Source organism: Protomyctophum parallelum (genome assembly GCF_964188405.1).
Source record: "Protomyctophum parallelum genome assembly, chromosome: 9".
NCBI lineage: Eukaryota > Metazoa > Chordata > Actinopteri > Myctophiformes > Myctophidae > Protomyctophum > Protomyctophum parallelum.
Window position 1 is genome coordinate 36,216,036 of NC_139706.1, and position 14,085 is coordinate 36,230,120.

The following is a 14,085-nucleotide window of genomic DNA, read 5'->3' on the forward strand; positions in this document are numbered from 1 at the left end:
CACACTCAAATGTCTCGCAGATGTACACTACACAAAATCTACAGGTTGCACTCACACGATGGCCTTGTTCTCTCGGTGCTGCTGTTGCTCACTGCAATGGATGCTATTGTTATCCTCCTCATCACTCTTACGGCAACGGTTTCTAGGAAGGGAGACAGAAAGATGTGAGGTCAGACAGGGACATGTTTGACAAAGGAAAACCATTCTTAAAGGACCACACCTGTGATGTGGCATGTTTAGTCCATTGACCTATAGTCGTCTTTTAATTATATCCATTATTTTTTAAGTGCACCATGATGTTTAGTCAACATTGAGTAAATTAGTCAAGTGACATTTAAAAGCTAAATAAAAAGAATTATGGGAAATTATCCCATGTTTTATGTACACTGGCTGAAGCTGTTAATAGTCAATGTGTTGACAGCAGCATACTTTCATTCCTGAACAGATTTCAACTCATCTCTCTATCAGAGCAACAAGATGTACACGTTTAAGACTCTGGAACAGTAAACAGAGCAGAATAGTGCTTTTCATCTGTGGCAGAAGGCTTTTTAGTGCTTTTCATCTGTGGCAGAAGGCTTTTTAATGCAAACTGCAGCATACAGGCAAGTGTAAAGCCTATATGGTAAAACCATCTTTATTGCCTTCCTGTAGCAGAGGGGATTTGCAATATCCGAGTTGGGGCTACTTGTACTAGAATATAGGCTTTGTAATTTATATGTAATAAATTCATGCAACAGTGAGAGTTCTTTCATTGTATAGTATTAGCGACTTACCTTTCCACCTTGGGAATCCCTTCTCCACCATGGTTACAATAGCGATGGTAGCGCTTCCCTTCCTCCTGCACAGAAAGAGAAATGAATTATCCCACTACCACAACACATGGTTTCATTCTCCATATAAGGATACGAGGGAGAATGAGCTGTGCCTCTATAAGATCAAATTATATATCTGCAGTCTTCGGTGTCTCTGTAATGGTTGTGACGCGCACACACGCACGCGCACGCGCACGCGCACACGCACACGCACACGCACACGCACACGCACACGCACACGCACACGCACACGCACACGCACACGCACACGCACACGCACACGCACACACACACACACACACACACACACACACACACACACACACACACACACACAGGATGACAGATTCTCCTGCTCTGTTGCCAATACAAATGTAACGTTTAACAGACACAAATACGCATGCTTTAAAGAAAACCACAAAATCCTGTGTGTTAATTGCCCTCTATTCAACGTTTCACTGTATGGCTGAGGGAGACAGCCTGCCAAGCCTACCTTCATGCTACTAAAGATGCCTAATCCTGGGCCCTTGTGTGTTTCCCATCATGGTAGAATAACTAGAATATTGATGTGTTTATTGTGTTATAGGGATATTTGCATTGTGCCCATGTGTCTTTGCATCCATGTGTGTATGTATAACAGCTTCTTGGCAAACAGGCGGCGCAGATGCCAGTGTACTTGGAAGGTGCCAACCAGGAGCCAGACAGGGTGGGTGGAGTGGGGGGACAGTCCCGGGCAGCTCTGGGGCTGTTGCCATAAAGCTCACTTAGACAGGACAGATGGATGTATTCACAAAGCCGCTCCTCTCCAACTCGCTCATTCACTAGACTATCTGCAAGCCAGCAGGGTGCAAGCTGTGGGTTTGTTTGCCTGTGTGTGTGTGTGTGTGGGGGGGGGGGGGGGGGGAAAGGGGTCCCCCGTGCATGCAGTACTATTCCTGCGAGTTCCAACTTCCTGAGTGTTCCAGCTTCTTCACTCGGCTAAAGCCAACAATGGGAACAATTAACCTAAGCCTTATACTTGGTTGTGTGACAAATATTACAAATAACCGATGAACAAACTAACAATTTGTTGCATCGTGAGTTCAGTTCAGTTGTGAGATTGTAGATGTGCTTTTTAGAATAAAGAATAAGGTGGTACGGTCTGCATTGATGGGTAGTCAAGAGCAGTGGGTGGGTGGAGAATTGTGCTCTCTAGGAGCAATAGAAAGCACTATGACTATGTATTTTTTTTATGGAAATAAAAATGGAGACTAGTTGAGTTTGCGTTTAACTTCTTTCCCTTGACATCTTAGCAGCATCGGCTGCTGCATTATGGAAAAGTTATACAACAGCACCACAGTCCAAGGGAGCAACACAAAATAAATTCAACATTATTGGCAGGAATTTTAATGCTGTCACATAACTGAATTACTATCATAATCAAAGTAAGGGCAATAACTTGAATGTGTTGTGCATGTTATATTCAGTATTGATGTGTTATTGAAATGATAATTCCATAGAGGCCTACTTCTTTCACTGAGATCGATGGGAAACATACTTGACTGCACGCAACCAGGCACATGCACACTTAATGCACAGGCATGCACACACATGCCAAGACAAAAGCTAATTCCCTGTGTGTGAGGAATAGTCTTGGTGGATGCCCTTCAGACAGCAGTGTTTTCCTCTCAGTGAGAATCACACACACACACACACACACACACACACACACACACACACACACACACACACACACACACACACACACACACACACACACACACACACACACACACACACACACACACACACACACACACACACACACACACACACACACACACACACACACACAAATTTGATCCCAGGGTGTTTCATTACAGTTGTGAGATGATGTGTTCTAACATCTGCATCAGACTGGTTAGCTGGCGCACCACTAGGCAGAAGCCCAGGGAAATGTCCAATCAGTGAAAGAGCTGTACCAGTATGCTTGTTAATTGTAGCATTGGAAATCAATTTACATGAGCAGCGCTCAAACGGGGTAGTCCGCAAGAAAACAGTTACTCTTTCACCTACGTCGTGTATGAGGAAAGACCCTTAACAGAATGACTGACTGACTACGGTGCTGGTACACTGTGAATTCCTGAATGTCAATTTACCTCGGAGCGTGCAAAAACAGACCCTGGCACTCAAGATTTTACAGTGTATAATTGACACCATCATACAATTTACACAACTTAGTGGCCATTTCACCCTGGTGTTATAGCTATGGGGCAACACAGCTGCTTTCAACAGGAGGGAAAGGACATCTTTATCTAATCTAACACAATCCCCTCAATCCTAGGAAGAAGTGGATGGAGGGTAGAAAAAAAGAGGGTAAATGTCGGATTTACCACCAGACAGACAGACAGACAGACAGACAGACAAGCATTTATCTGGCCAGGAAACACTGCTTGTTGAAGCCAAAACATTCCCTCATCCTCTATAGCAGGCCAAGGCAGGGAATGGAAACTAGTCCAATAAGGAGAGATAAGGCATGGCTACCAGCAAGTATGCAGATATTATATGGAATTAATTTCCTATATCTATAATTAAACAGTTCATCAAAAGCAGACAGGCCCATCCCACTAAAATCACACTTACTGTAGGTTTTATACCTTTTTTTTGTACCCATGTATGTGATCAGATCCTATGGTGTTGAATGCTGGACTTTTTTTTAATTTTCCCCCACTACATTTCTGGGAAGGGAACAAGTACATTATGAATTACCTCTTAAGGCTTATTTAAAATAATGAAAATGGCAAATATAGGAGCTCCATCTGCAATCTTCACTATGTCAAAATTTCAATACAGCAATGCATTGATATTAAAAAGATTTGTACTAGTATATTTATATATTCAAATACTTAAAATGTGTTTAAAATCAAGCTAACAGTAGCCTACTATTACTAACTCAAGTCAAGTACAAATTTGACTGAGGAACTTTCACTTGATGTATTCACTATACTTTGACCGGCTACTGGAGTTGAGTACTTTGTCCACCACTGTATATACGGTAGCTATATAGAAGAGTATATTGTACGTCCCTAATTGTTATGATGAATTGAACATGGTGGGCCCTATTGTAAACAAGTGTAGGCCTAATACTTTATGGTGTCGTCCACAGTTAACAGTTTTGTATTGAGTTGTGCTTGAAATGTACTGTAATTCTCCAATCAGCTATAGTAAGATAAGAGCTTTTACCTGTCCAGAAGAAATTATGCAAGCATGCAGCAAGCTGCAGGGTGGTATAATATTCTGTCTTCATGTTTGCGCGTAATTTGCGTAAACAAAGTAACAGCGGCACGACTCGCCGCTCGCGAACAGGCTAAAGCTGTACAGCTGTCAATAATATGTACATTGATTGCATGCTTGATTGACAGACAGCTGGTTGTTTACTGACGGCTACTGTAACGTCGCGTCACCATGCAGGGGGCTTTCCATCTGGGAGGAGGTGTATACACACACACACACACACACACACACACACGCGCGCTGTGAGAATGAGATCATCAACAGTAGGCTACGTATTAGCCCTGAAACATGACTGCCATGATGATTATCATGACAGTCATGCAGAAACTTAGCCCTGTTTTTTGCGCTCGCTGCATTTACAATATTTCCGTATATATAATCATTCAGATTTCAAATATAAAGTACTCACAATTTGTCCCACGGGTGTTAGTTAGTAGCAGCGCCAGCGATTAGAATTGCTGCATCCCGCGTTGTTTAATAAAAAGCATTTTTATCCGAGCGCCCCGGCTACTTTTCTCAAACGGGGTTCGTTTGGGAAATCCACAGTTGCACACCGGGAGCGCACTCGACCATTAGTCTGCATTGGAAGGGCGGTCAGCGTACCTTATCGAACACACCGAGTGCCACCCTCCTCCCGACCGATAGGGGCGCGTAGTTGAAAGCCAATGGCAAAATAACACCTCGGATAAAAATGCTTTTTATTACAACGCGGGATTCAGAAATTCTAATCGCTGGAGCTGCTACTAACTAAGTAACAACAACAACAGGAATACAAATACAAAGCTAAATACAAATAGGCTAAGTGTTGTAAAACCAAGCAGTGTCAGTGTTGGACACTTGGGGCGCTGTAATAGCTGTCTCAGCAACCTTGTGCCATGTTTTCATTTTCCTGAATCAAGAAAATGAAACTTTATGTTGATACGGCACATTGATTATCAAGAATCTTGATAATCAATGTGCCGTATCAACATAAAGTTTAATTATGTCACCACATAAACATGTAATGTTTCCATCAGATTTTGATTGTCCATATAGGCTGTACATAACCTTTTTATCAATTTTATGTGGCCTATTTTCTTTCACACAGACTCAGAGCCCAGAGTTTCAGTGAATGTAGAATTATGTGCAGGGTGTAATTTATATATAGATGTGAAGGGACTTCGTTTCACAGACTAAACTTTTTTGAATACTTCTTAATATTAAAATAAAAGATCTCTCTCACACACTTGCCAGTGTGCCAGTGACCACCCTCCCCTGTGCCAATGTTGGCACCTGTGCCTGAGGTTGCCTACTCCTGGGCTACTGCATGCAGGGACAGGCTGACTGCTAATAGCAGTCTGGAGAAAGAGTAGGCTACCCTACAGAGCTGTTTGCGTTCATCAGTAGGCCTATAAAGCTAGAGTATAAGTTACATTTCTGATTGTATAAGCCATCATATTTCATTCTTATAAGGGTTGATTTGTTTTATATATTGTTATGTAAGACTGTAGCGGCGTGTAGCCTAGTATATGGGGGAAATCTGTCAATTTCACACATTAGACATTTTAAATATGCTTTGTTTCTGTTGTTATGTGGCCAATTGCTCATGCTGTTAATAGCATTGGTTAACTGAAGCTAACTTCTGTTATATTACTTTTTTAAATTGGATGTAGGCTATGTTACTGTGGTATTCTTTATTGTCATTTCATCCAGTGTCGTGTATGTTAATATGCTGTAGGCCTATTTTATATGTTGTAGGAAACATTCTGCTACACTAGTGGGTCTCAAAAGTGTCCTTGAGTGTGTTCCAAATGGCTCGATACGGGTGTGTAACTCAGCTCTGAGAGTGTACAAATCTCAGAGAGAAATGTGCTCTTTGAGAGCGGTTTTGAAGGCTGTTAGTATAGGGCCTTCCCCATTTTAGTGGCATAGGAGCTAAATTAGTTTAATTCCTCGTTTGAGCCAAATCTGGGTTGCACATGGTTTGTTGAACTCCCTCTGGTGTTATGAGTGTGGACTTAGTTGACATTAAGGAAGTATTTAGACAGGTACATGGGTATCGGGTTGTGTAGCGAATCTTGTAGACCAGACCCATTGCAAGATGCTGTACTTTGTCATCAATCCTAAACCATTCCAGCCTATCAGAATGGGCAGGGGTGAGGTGGGTTCTGGGAGTGAGGCCAGTAGCCTACCCAGTTTGTTTTGGGAAGTCTGGAGTCTTAATTGTTTTAAGGGCCTTTGAGGTGTTGTGGTACCAAGTGGTGCATTAATAGTCGAAGAAACGAGGGCTCCTGTTAGGGTCTTCAAAGTGTTTTTGTTGGAGATCCTGTACAGGAATCTTGTTCTTTCGTTGACTTTTTTATTACATTGGTGGCCATATTATCACAGGAAAGATTTTCCTCCAGGATGGAGCCTAGGTAGGCAATTTCATCTTTTCGTGTGATAATATTGCCACCCACTTTAACTGTCTGCCTTGTTGAGATTACAATTTGATCCAAAGAGAATGGATTCCTGCTCTGTCTAGGCCTATCCTTAGATTTATATGTGCATGCACGTATGCAGTCTATAATATGAACTGTATGCAGTGCACTATATATAAACAAACGAATCCATTGAATCCATTATACAATCAATAAAATAATCTATTTTTCAAACATGGCAAAATAGCCACGCTTGTGAGCCTATTTTCACAATTTTTGCATGAAACCATTGTATGACGTTTAAAATACTGTAGAGCTTGAGTGGTTAATCAGACTAATCGGTTTAGTCAATTATAAAAAATCTATTAGCATTTTTTAAGTTTTGTGTCGATTCGTTAATAAAAAAGAAAAATCAGCTTAAGACTATTCACTTAAAAGTCATAAAAGTATGAAGAAATCGATAGTCGTAGCTCCACATTCTAAAGTGCAGTGAAATACAGGAGTAATAGCAAAAAAGCAATTCAAAGTGTAATAGTATGTGTACAGTCCATTCCATATAATATCTATAAACTGGAGTCCTATTGCAGTCTATCACATTTTCTTTCAATCTCAGTCTGGGATAAGGTCTGAGAATAGAAACTGCTCCTGTACAATTTGCCAGACGGTAGCAGAGTGAGTGGCAGAGCTGGGGTTCCTAATGCCTACTATACAATAGAAGACTTTGAAAATACTTTGAAAAGACTTAACAGCTGACACCCTCTCACATCTGCCACACACTAGACAACTTTGAAAAAACTTGTGAACTTGTGAAGTGAGACATCTAAAGAAAATGTGTCGTAAGTCTGAGATTGTAGTCACACAAAGACATGTAGCCTAATAATATAATGTCTGTCTGTCTGTCTGTCGGTCGCAGGAATAACTGCCACCCCACATTATTCAAATTGTGGCGCACATGCATGTTGCTCCACATTTTGGCCTATAACTCTTGAACCATAGGTCATACAATCACATCTTCAAACCTCTGCACATTTTATATACTCCAAAAACATAATGCATTAAGTGTGAGCCACCTGGGATGATGGGTAGCAGAACATGGTTTTATTAAAGGACCACTTCACCACTTTTCAACTTCTCTTTATATAATTGGTCCTCACTAATATATACTGTACATACATATACTTGCCCTGATGAAGACTCTGTTAGAGTCGAAACATGTTGGCTTCTTTTAACTTTTATAAATAAAGTACATCTATTTTTATCACCCTCTCCTCATTTTTAACTTTTTTGAGTGCTCGGATCGTCGCTTGTCCTTAGTATTCCAGTCCCACTGATCTTTGAAGCACCAGCCTACTTTACATTATTATTTTTTGGATCTCTATCGAGCACCTGGTTGATTTTCTTTTTGGTCCTCACTAATGTTCATGATAAAATACCACTTTTATTTCCTACTCAGTCTGTGCCTCATAGGAGGGCTTCTTCTTCTTTCATGTGTCATCATCAGATGCCCAGCTCAGTAGCGCGCAGTGGGAGGCATTTGGTTAGACATAGCATTGGTTAGACATAAGGTTGGTGAGGGGTGCGTTAAGACGACCAGATTAAGGTTGGTGAGGGGTGCGTTAAGACGACCGGATTAAGGTTGGTGAGGGGTGTGTTAAGGGTTGGGAGAGGGTTAAGGTTACGTCCTTGTCTCAGGTCCCACATCAAATAGGCCGTGGTGGGACTTTTAATCTATTTAGAGGCAGTTCTGTTGTGGTGGTGCAGGATATGCCAGTCGTGTATTTGGGCTTTCTTTGCTAAGGCTAGGGTAGCAGCCTCTCGTCGGAGGCCGGCCGGAACATGGGGGTTGGCTGCAGACAGCCAGTTATGGTCTGTAGAGCGTTGTTTATGGCAACGTCAACCTTCCTGGCATGTGGGCTTCTGCACCAGACCAGGCTGGGGCACAGTACTCAGCTGTGGAGAAGACAAGGGCTTGTGTGGAGATTTGAAGCACCTTGAAAGAATGCACCCCAGCTAGTACCAGCGAGACGTCGGATTAGTGAGACCCTATGACACTTTGGCCGTCAGTTCTTCAAGATGTTGTTTGAAGGAGAGTGTTCTATCCAGACATACACCAAGGTACCGCGGGGCTTGCTGGAACTCCAGGCGCTTGTTGTTGACGAAGACATCCAGTTACCTTCTTGCTTCGCTGTTGTTGAGGTGGTAAGCTGCTGACACTGTCTTGCCAATGCGCCACCTGCTCAGATAGGAGGGCTGTGGGCAGTTAAGAGACCTGTCCACCAGCAACAAGATTCTTTGAAAAATATATTTTGATTTTTATTATCGTGAGAACGATGGCTTCTATTTTTTGCCATCGATGATGTCAATGGTGGACGGGTTTCTGAACTGCCCACAGCTCTCCCATGAGACACAGACTGAGTAGAAAATAATTGTGGCATTTTATCATGAACATTAGAGAGGACCAATTATATGAAGGTAGTTTGAAAAGTGGTGAAGTGGTCCTTTAAGTAAGACAAGAAAGTGTAAGGAAACCATGGGAAAATGGGATGGTTGGCTGTTGAGGAGTGATCAGATGGACTATCAAAATGCAAAATGAAGTGCTTGGCACTATTCCCTGCTACTATTAACCAGTGAAGAACAGCACTGGTTAACATAATATGGCAAGGGATGGAAGAGGAGCAGTACAAATAAAAATGTATGCATTCACAATCGTACATACACGCACGCATGCACAGACAAACACACACGCATGCACGCGTGCACACAGTCACACACACACGTACACATGCGCGCACACACACACACACACACACACACACACACACACACACACACACACACACACACACACACACACACACACACACACACACACACACACACACACACACACACACACACACACACACAGTCTGCTAGTCATCTAGTGAACTGGGGTTTTCAGTGATCAAAAACTGAGCTCCCTCATTTAGACCAGACCAGTCTTCCAGGACATGGTAATGGGTTGGGATGGAAATGGCTATGGGGGGTTGGAAGGTATTTCATGTTCTTGTGGTTACACACACACACACACACACACACACACACACACACACACACACACACACACACACTTTGCAGTCATATGACCAAGGCAGACAGAAAAAGCGCTATCCATCAGCATGCAGGCTTGGTCTGCTCATATACAGGTCATTAGAACTCAATCGCAGAGCGGCTGAGTGAGCTGGTGCAGACAGAACCGTCCCGCCGGGAGATACAGAGACGATAATGCACTTCTTGAAATATGACACCCTTCCCTGGCATAATACTTCCACTGTATTGTCTACCCCTCTGTGTGACAGGCAGCTCACCGACCGCATGATTCTCATGGTTTCTGTTTGCCAAGTGACATTAAACAGATCCTGAAAGACATACATTAAATCCACTCAACATTGGAGAAGTTTCAGTATGAGTATGACATATACGTATATGCCGCTATAGTTGTTTTCTCCCTCCAAGCCGTTTAATAAATCAAGTAGCACTAACAAGGACCATCGTAATGTTGCTATGATTCCAAAATTAAGTGCTATCTTGAGAGCATCCCATGCAATGTATTCCATGTTTAACCCCAATAAAGTACACATAATAAGGTTACATATACTGGGGGCTGGCAGGCTGTTTAAATAAGCTTTGTGTAAAAGGGTAACATTTCAGCTGTCCCATTGATTACGAGGTAATGGCTAGCTGGGTGGCTAGCTGGATAGATTGATGTGTTTCTCGGGTGGGGTGGGGGTCTCATTGCTCAACAGTGAATTTGACTAACTCACAAACACAGCAAGCAGACCTGCCTCCATATCCAATAACCTGCATTTATGTCCTTGTTCATATTTCAAATTCCAATTACTGGATAGACCATTCCATCAGCCATTCACTCCACATCATCTCTGCTCTGTTCTTCTGAAACACCACACACACACACACACACACACACACACACACACACACACACACACACACACACACACACACACACACACACACACACACACACACACACACACCCTCACTCACACACACACACACACACACACACACACACACACACACACACACACACACACACACACACACATGTGGTTTGGATCAATTTGTTAACATGGTCTCTGGAAGAAAGCTATGAAAGTGTGACTGCATATACTGTGGCTCATATTATGAAATAGGAAAGGTTCTGCAGAAATAATGACCAGAAACTTGAGGGAGCACATTCTGAGAGAAGAGGAGTGGGTTGCAGGGGACTGCAACACAATACAGTAATATATTGCAGAGTAAGTTGAATGCTATATGGTGGAGCTGCATGTGTTTTCGATGAACATGCGCTCAATATCTCCTGGCCATTTATAATGCACCATATACTACATCACTGGTGTTAAATATTCAGAAGCCAGGTGAATTAACATACAGTGTGTACACACACACACACACACACACACACACACACACGCACGCACGCACGCATGCACAGCGCACATATTATGGATGTCCAGAAAGTTCCAGTATTTTCTGGAGGTGATTAACATTTCTGCATTTCCACGATGAAGTCATGTATGTTAATAATAATCACATGCACACTTTGAATGAGTCCTGTTTTCAGTGTCCTTCACATTTCTACTTGGAAATTTAGACCATGCAGAGGTGAAGTCTAATCATAACGAATCGTTTTCAGCTCTGCTGACGTCATGGAAAATAATCTATAACCAAGAGGAATAACCATTGTCAAAACCAAACCAAGACTATTTCAACATTTCAAAGGGAGGAGGGAAAGCTATAGGAAAGCTGAGAGTCAGAGAGACGTCCGTGCACTGGGTGCGCTCACTGCTGTCCATGGTGCTGAAACCACTTGTGCCACTTTTCTGTAGCTGGTTCTGTAACCACTGTTAAAAATGTGTCTAGCCGTTACCATATTGTAGATTCTACACTATTCTAGCAATGTATAGCAAACCATTTGTTCTCGGTGTTTGTCATGTCTGGGGGCTTGTGTTCCCTTTCATAATGCTCTGCCTCTGTCATAGCGTCAACTTTCCGAGCAGAAACTATATGACATCACCACTAGAATTGCCCGCTCAAATGTGCCCCACCAGACCAGGTGCATCAAGGTTTCCCTCTGCAGGGATTAATGATTATATGTAAACAAATAACACTAGAATAGACGAAGTTGGTTCTTACCTGGTTATTAATGCAGAGAGCAAGGTGCTTCCTCTCGCGAGCCACTGCCAGAGCCCCGCTGCGCAGCCTGGCGTCCTCTCCCTGCATGGTTCTGGAACAACACGACTCAAAGTTACAGAGCAAAACCTATTGAATCAGCATCAAGTCGTCTGCGTCAAATGGCAACACCTATATCGCACTACTACTGAAAGCAGACGCAGAATTCCATCACTCAATATAGCTATACTGCCTATACTGTATATCAGCTTTTAACATTTATATAATGAAAATGAATACAGCTTGCCTATAACGTTTCGGCATATATAGGGTAATGATAGGTGGGACTAACCGATAAGTGCCGTTCTTCAGCATGGTGATGAAGCGTTCCCCGTGGTCGGAGTGAAGTGAGCACTTTGTGACGGGAGGAGTCAGACACCACACTTGGTAAACACAAACATCCAATGAGGTGCCGACTGCCGAGCTTATATCTTATACCCGCGCGCGTTGCGCGCAATATAGCACCTGCAGGGGTGCCATCTAAACTACACAATCACCGTTAATCAAAGCGTAATTATTCTGCACACTCTCAGTGGGAAAAGGGCAATCGCATATCTAATCTATACGGGACAATATGCAGTCTTGACAACGCTGTAAATCATGGTACGCTTGTATTTGCTCACCTCCTAGTCGAATATGTAATGTACAATGCCCTGGCGTGGATGGTGTGGGTGGCAAAATTTGAGCAAACAACTGGGTATTGGTCGATTGTGATTTGTGAATATATGCATATCACATGATTCACGACAACTGCCCCATACAGTATGGGCACCCTGAGCTATAAGGACATATCCAGATGACTTATTGGAAACCAAAAGGAATGAAGGACTTCCATATCTGTCCGGTGAGAGATTCCTTCGAATACATTATCCTGCCAGTGACCTATAGCATAGTGTTTCTCGTGGGCCTGACTCTCAACGTGGCTCTGCTGTGGTCAGTGCTGCACTGCCGAGCCCGCAGCTGCACGAGTGGTACCGTGATCTACTTGACCAATCTCTCGGTGGCAGATCTTCTTTACGTGCTGTCCTTGCCCATGCTCATCGTCAGCTATACCATGGGGAGCTCGTGGCCCTTCGGCGACTTCATCTGCAAGACCGTCCGCTTTTTCTTTTTGGTCAACCTGCACTGCAGTATGATGTTTCTCACCTGCGTCAGTGTGTACCGCTTCCTCATGGTGTGTTTCCCCATCGCCGCGTTGCGTTTCAGAAACAGAAAGCTCGCCGTTCTGGTATCATCCTTGATTTGGGTTTTGGTCACCCTGGAGGTGTTGCCGACACTGGCCTTTGCGCAAACAGGTTTCATCAACAACATGACCGTGTGTTTCGAAATGACTGATCCTGAACATTTTAATAAGTACTTTCCATATGGGATGTTTCTCACTATAGTGGGCTTTTTGCTTCCCTTTCTCGTGACTATAACCTGTTCTTGTTCAACGATAAAGGCACTTTGTTGTGTATCTGGGACATATCTGAGGACAGGAAGGGTGCGCAACAAGTCCCTGTGCACTCTCCTGGTTGTGTTTGTGATATTTGTGGTGTGTTTTTTGCCCTACCACGTTAATCTGACTGTATATCTCTTCGTGCGGGTGTACATGGTCCGAAATTGTCACGCTCTCGATGTGACCCTGGTTTCCCTAAAGTCCTGGGAACTCCTCGTCAGTCTCAATTGCTGTGCAAATCCACTTCTCTACTTTTTGGGGTCTGATCGGTACCGCAGAGAACTCCGTGCCTGGCTGTGCAAGAGGAGATCTGTGCATCCAACAGTGCGTTTGGTGGAAGCGCACAACACGCACCTGCCTGGGCCCTGCATGGGGATATAACACGGGATATACCTAGCTCTGGTCCATAGTGCTTCTATGATTCTGCCCTGCAGAATCATAGAAGCAATGCAGGGACAACATCACAGACAGAATATATTTTCCACCTGCTTTGCAAATGGTTTTATTATTTCACAAATAAAAATGCATTATAAGAGATTCAACCGGTCACAATTTAGAAATTAAGCCGAAAGTGTGCTATTGTAATGTGTAACGTTACTTGACAGTGAAGTTATGAACTGGACTGCATACGCATTTACAAAACATGACTATTTGACAGATAGCCTACCAAACATATCCTATAGTCTGACAATAACAGACCAGAGAATTAGTGCCCTCTGTTGTTCATACAGTTAATGTCAGATCTAAAACCAGCATCTATGACATGATGAAACCTATATGTAAGTAAGCCACAATCCATAAAAGGCAGAGAATCTTCAAGTGTAAGGTAAAGAAAAGCCTATAGTCTACAAATAATTCATGTTATGGAAAGAATATTTAAAGTCATAATAAACATCACAAGTTTGAAAAAACAATAAAGAAAAAACAA

General features: G+C 42.9%; 1 protein-coding gene across 1 annotated transcript; it reads left to right on the forward strand.

Annotated features, from left to right (window-relative positions):
- Positions 1-12,539: 12,539 nt before the first annotated feature.
- Positions 12,540-13,538, forward strand: LOC310864549 (P2Y purinoceptor 3-like; the record flags this gene model as incomplete). Its single annotated transcript, XM_083773237.1, has 1 exon — positions 12,540-13,538. The coding sequence occupies one exon, from the start codon at positions 12,540-12,542 to the stop codon at positions 13,536-13,538; it is 999 nt and encodes a 332-aa protein (XP_083629363.1).
- Between the last annotated feature and the right edge of the window lie 547 nt (positions 13,539-14,085).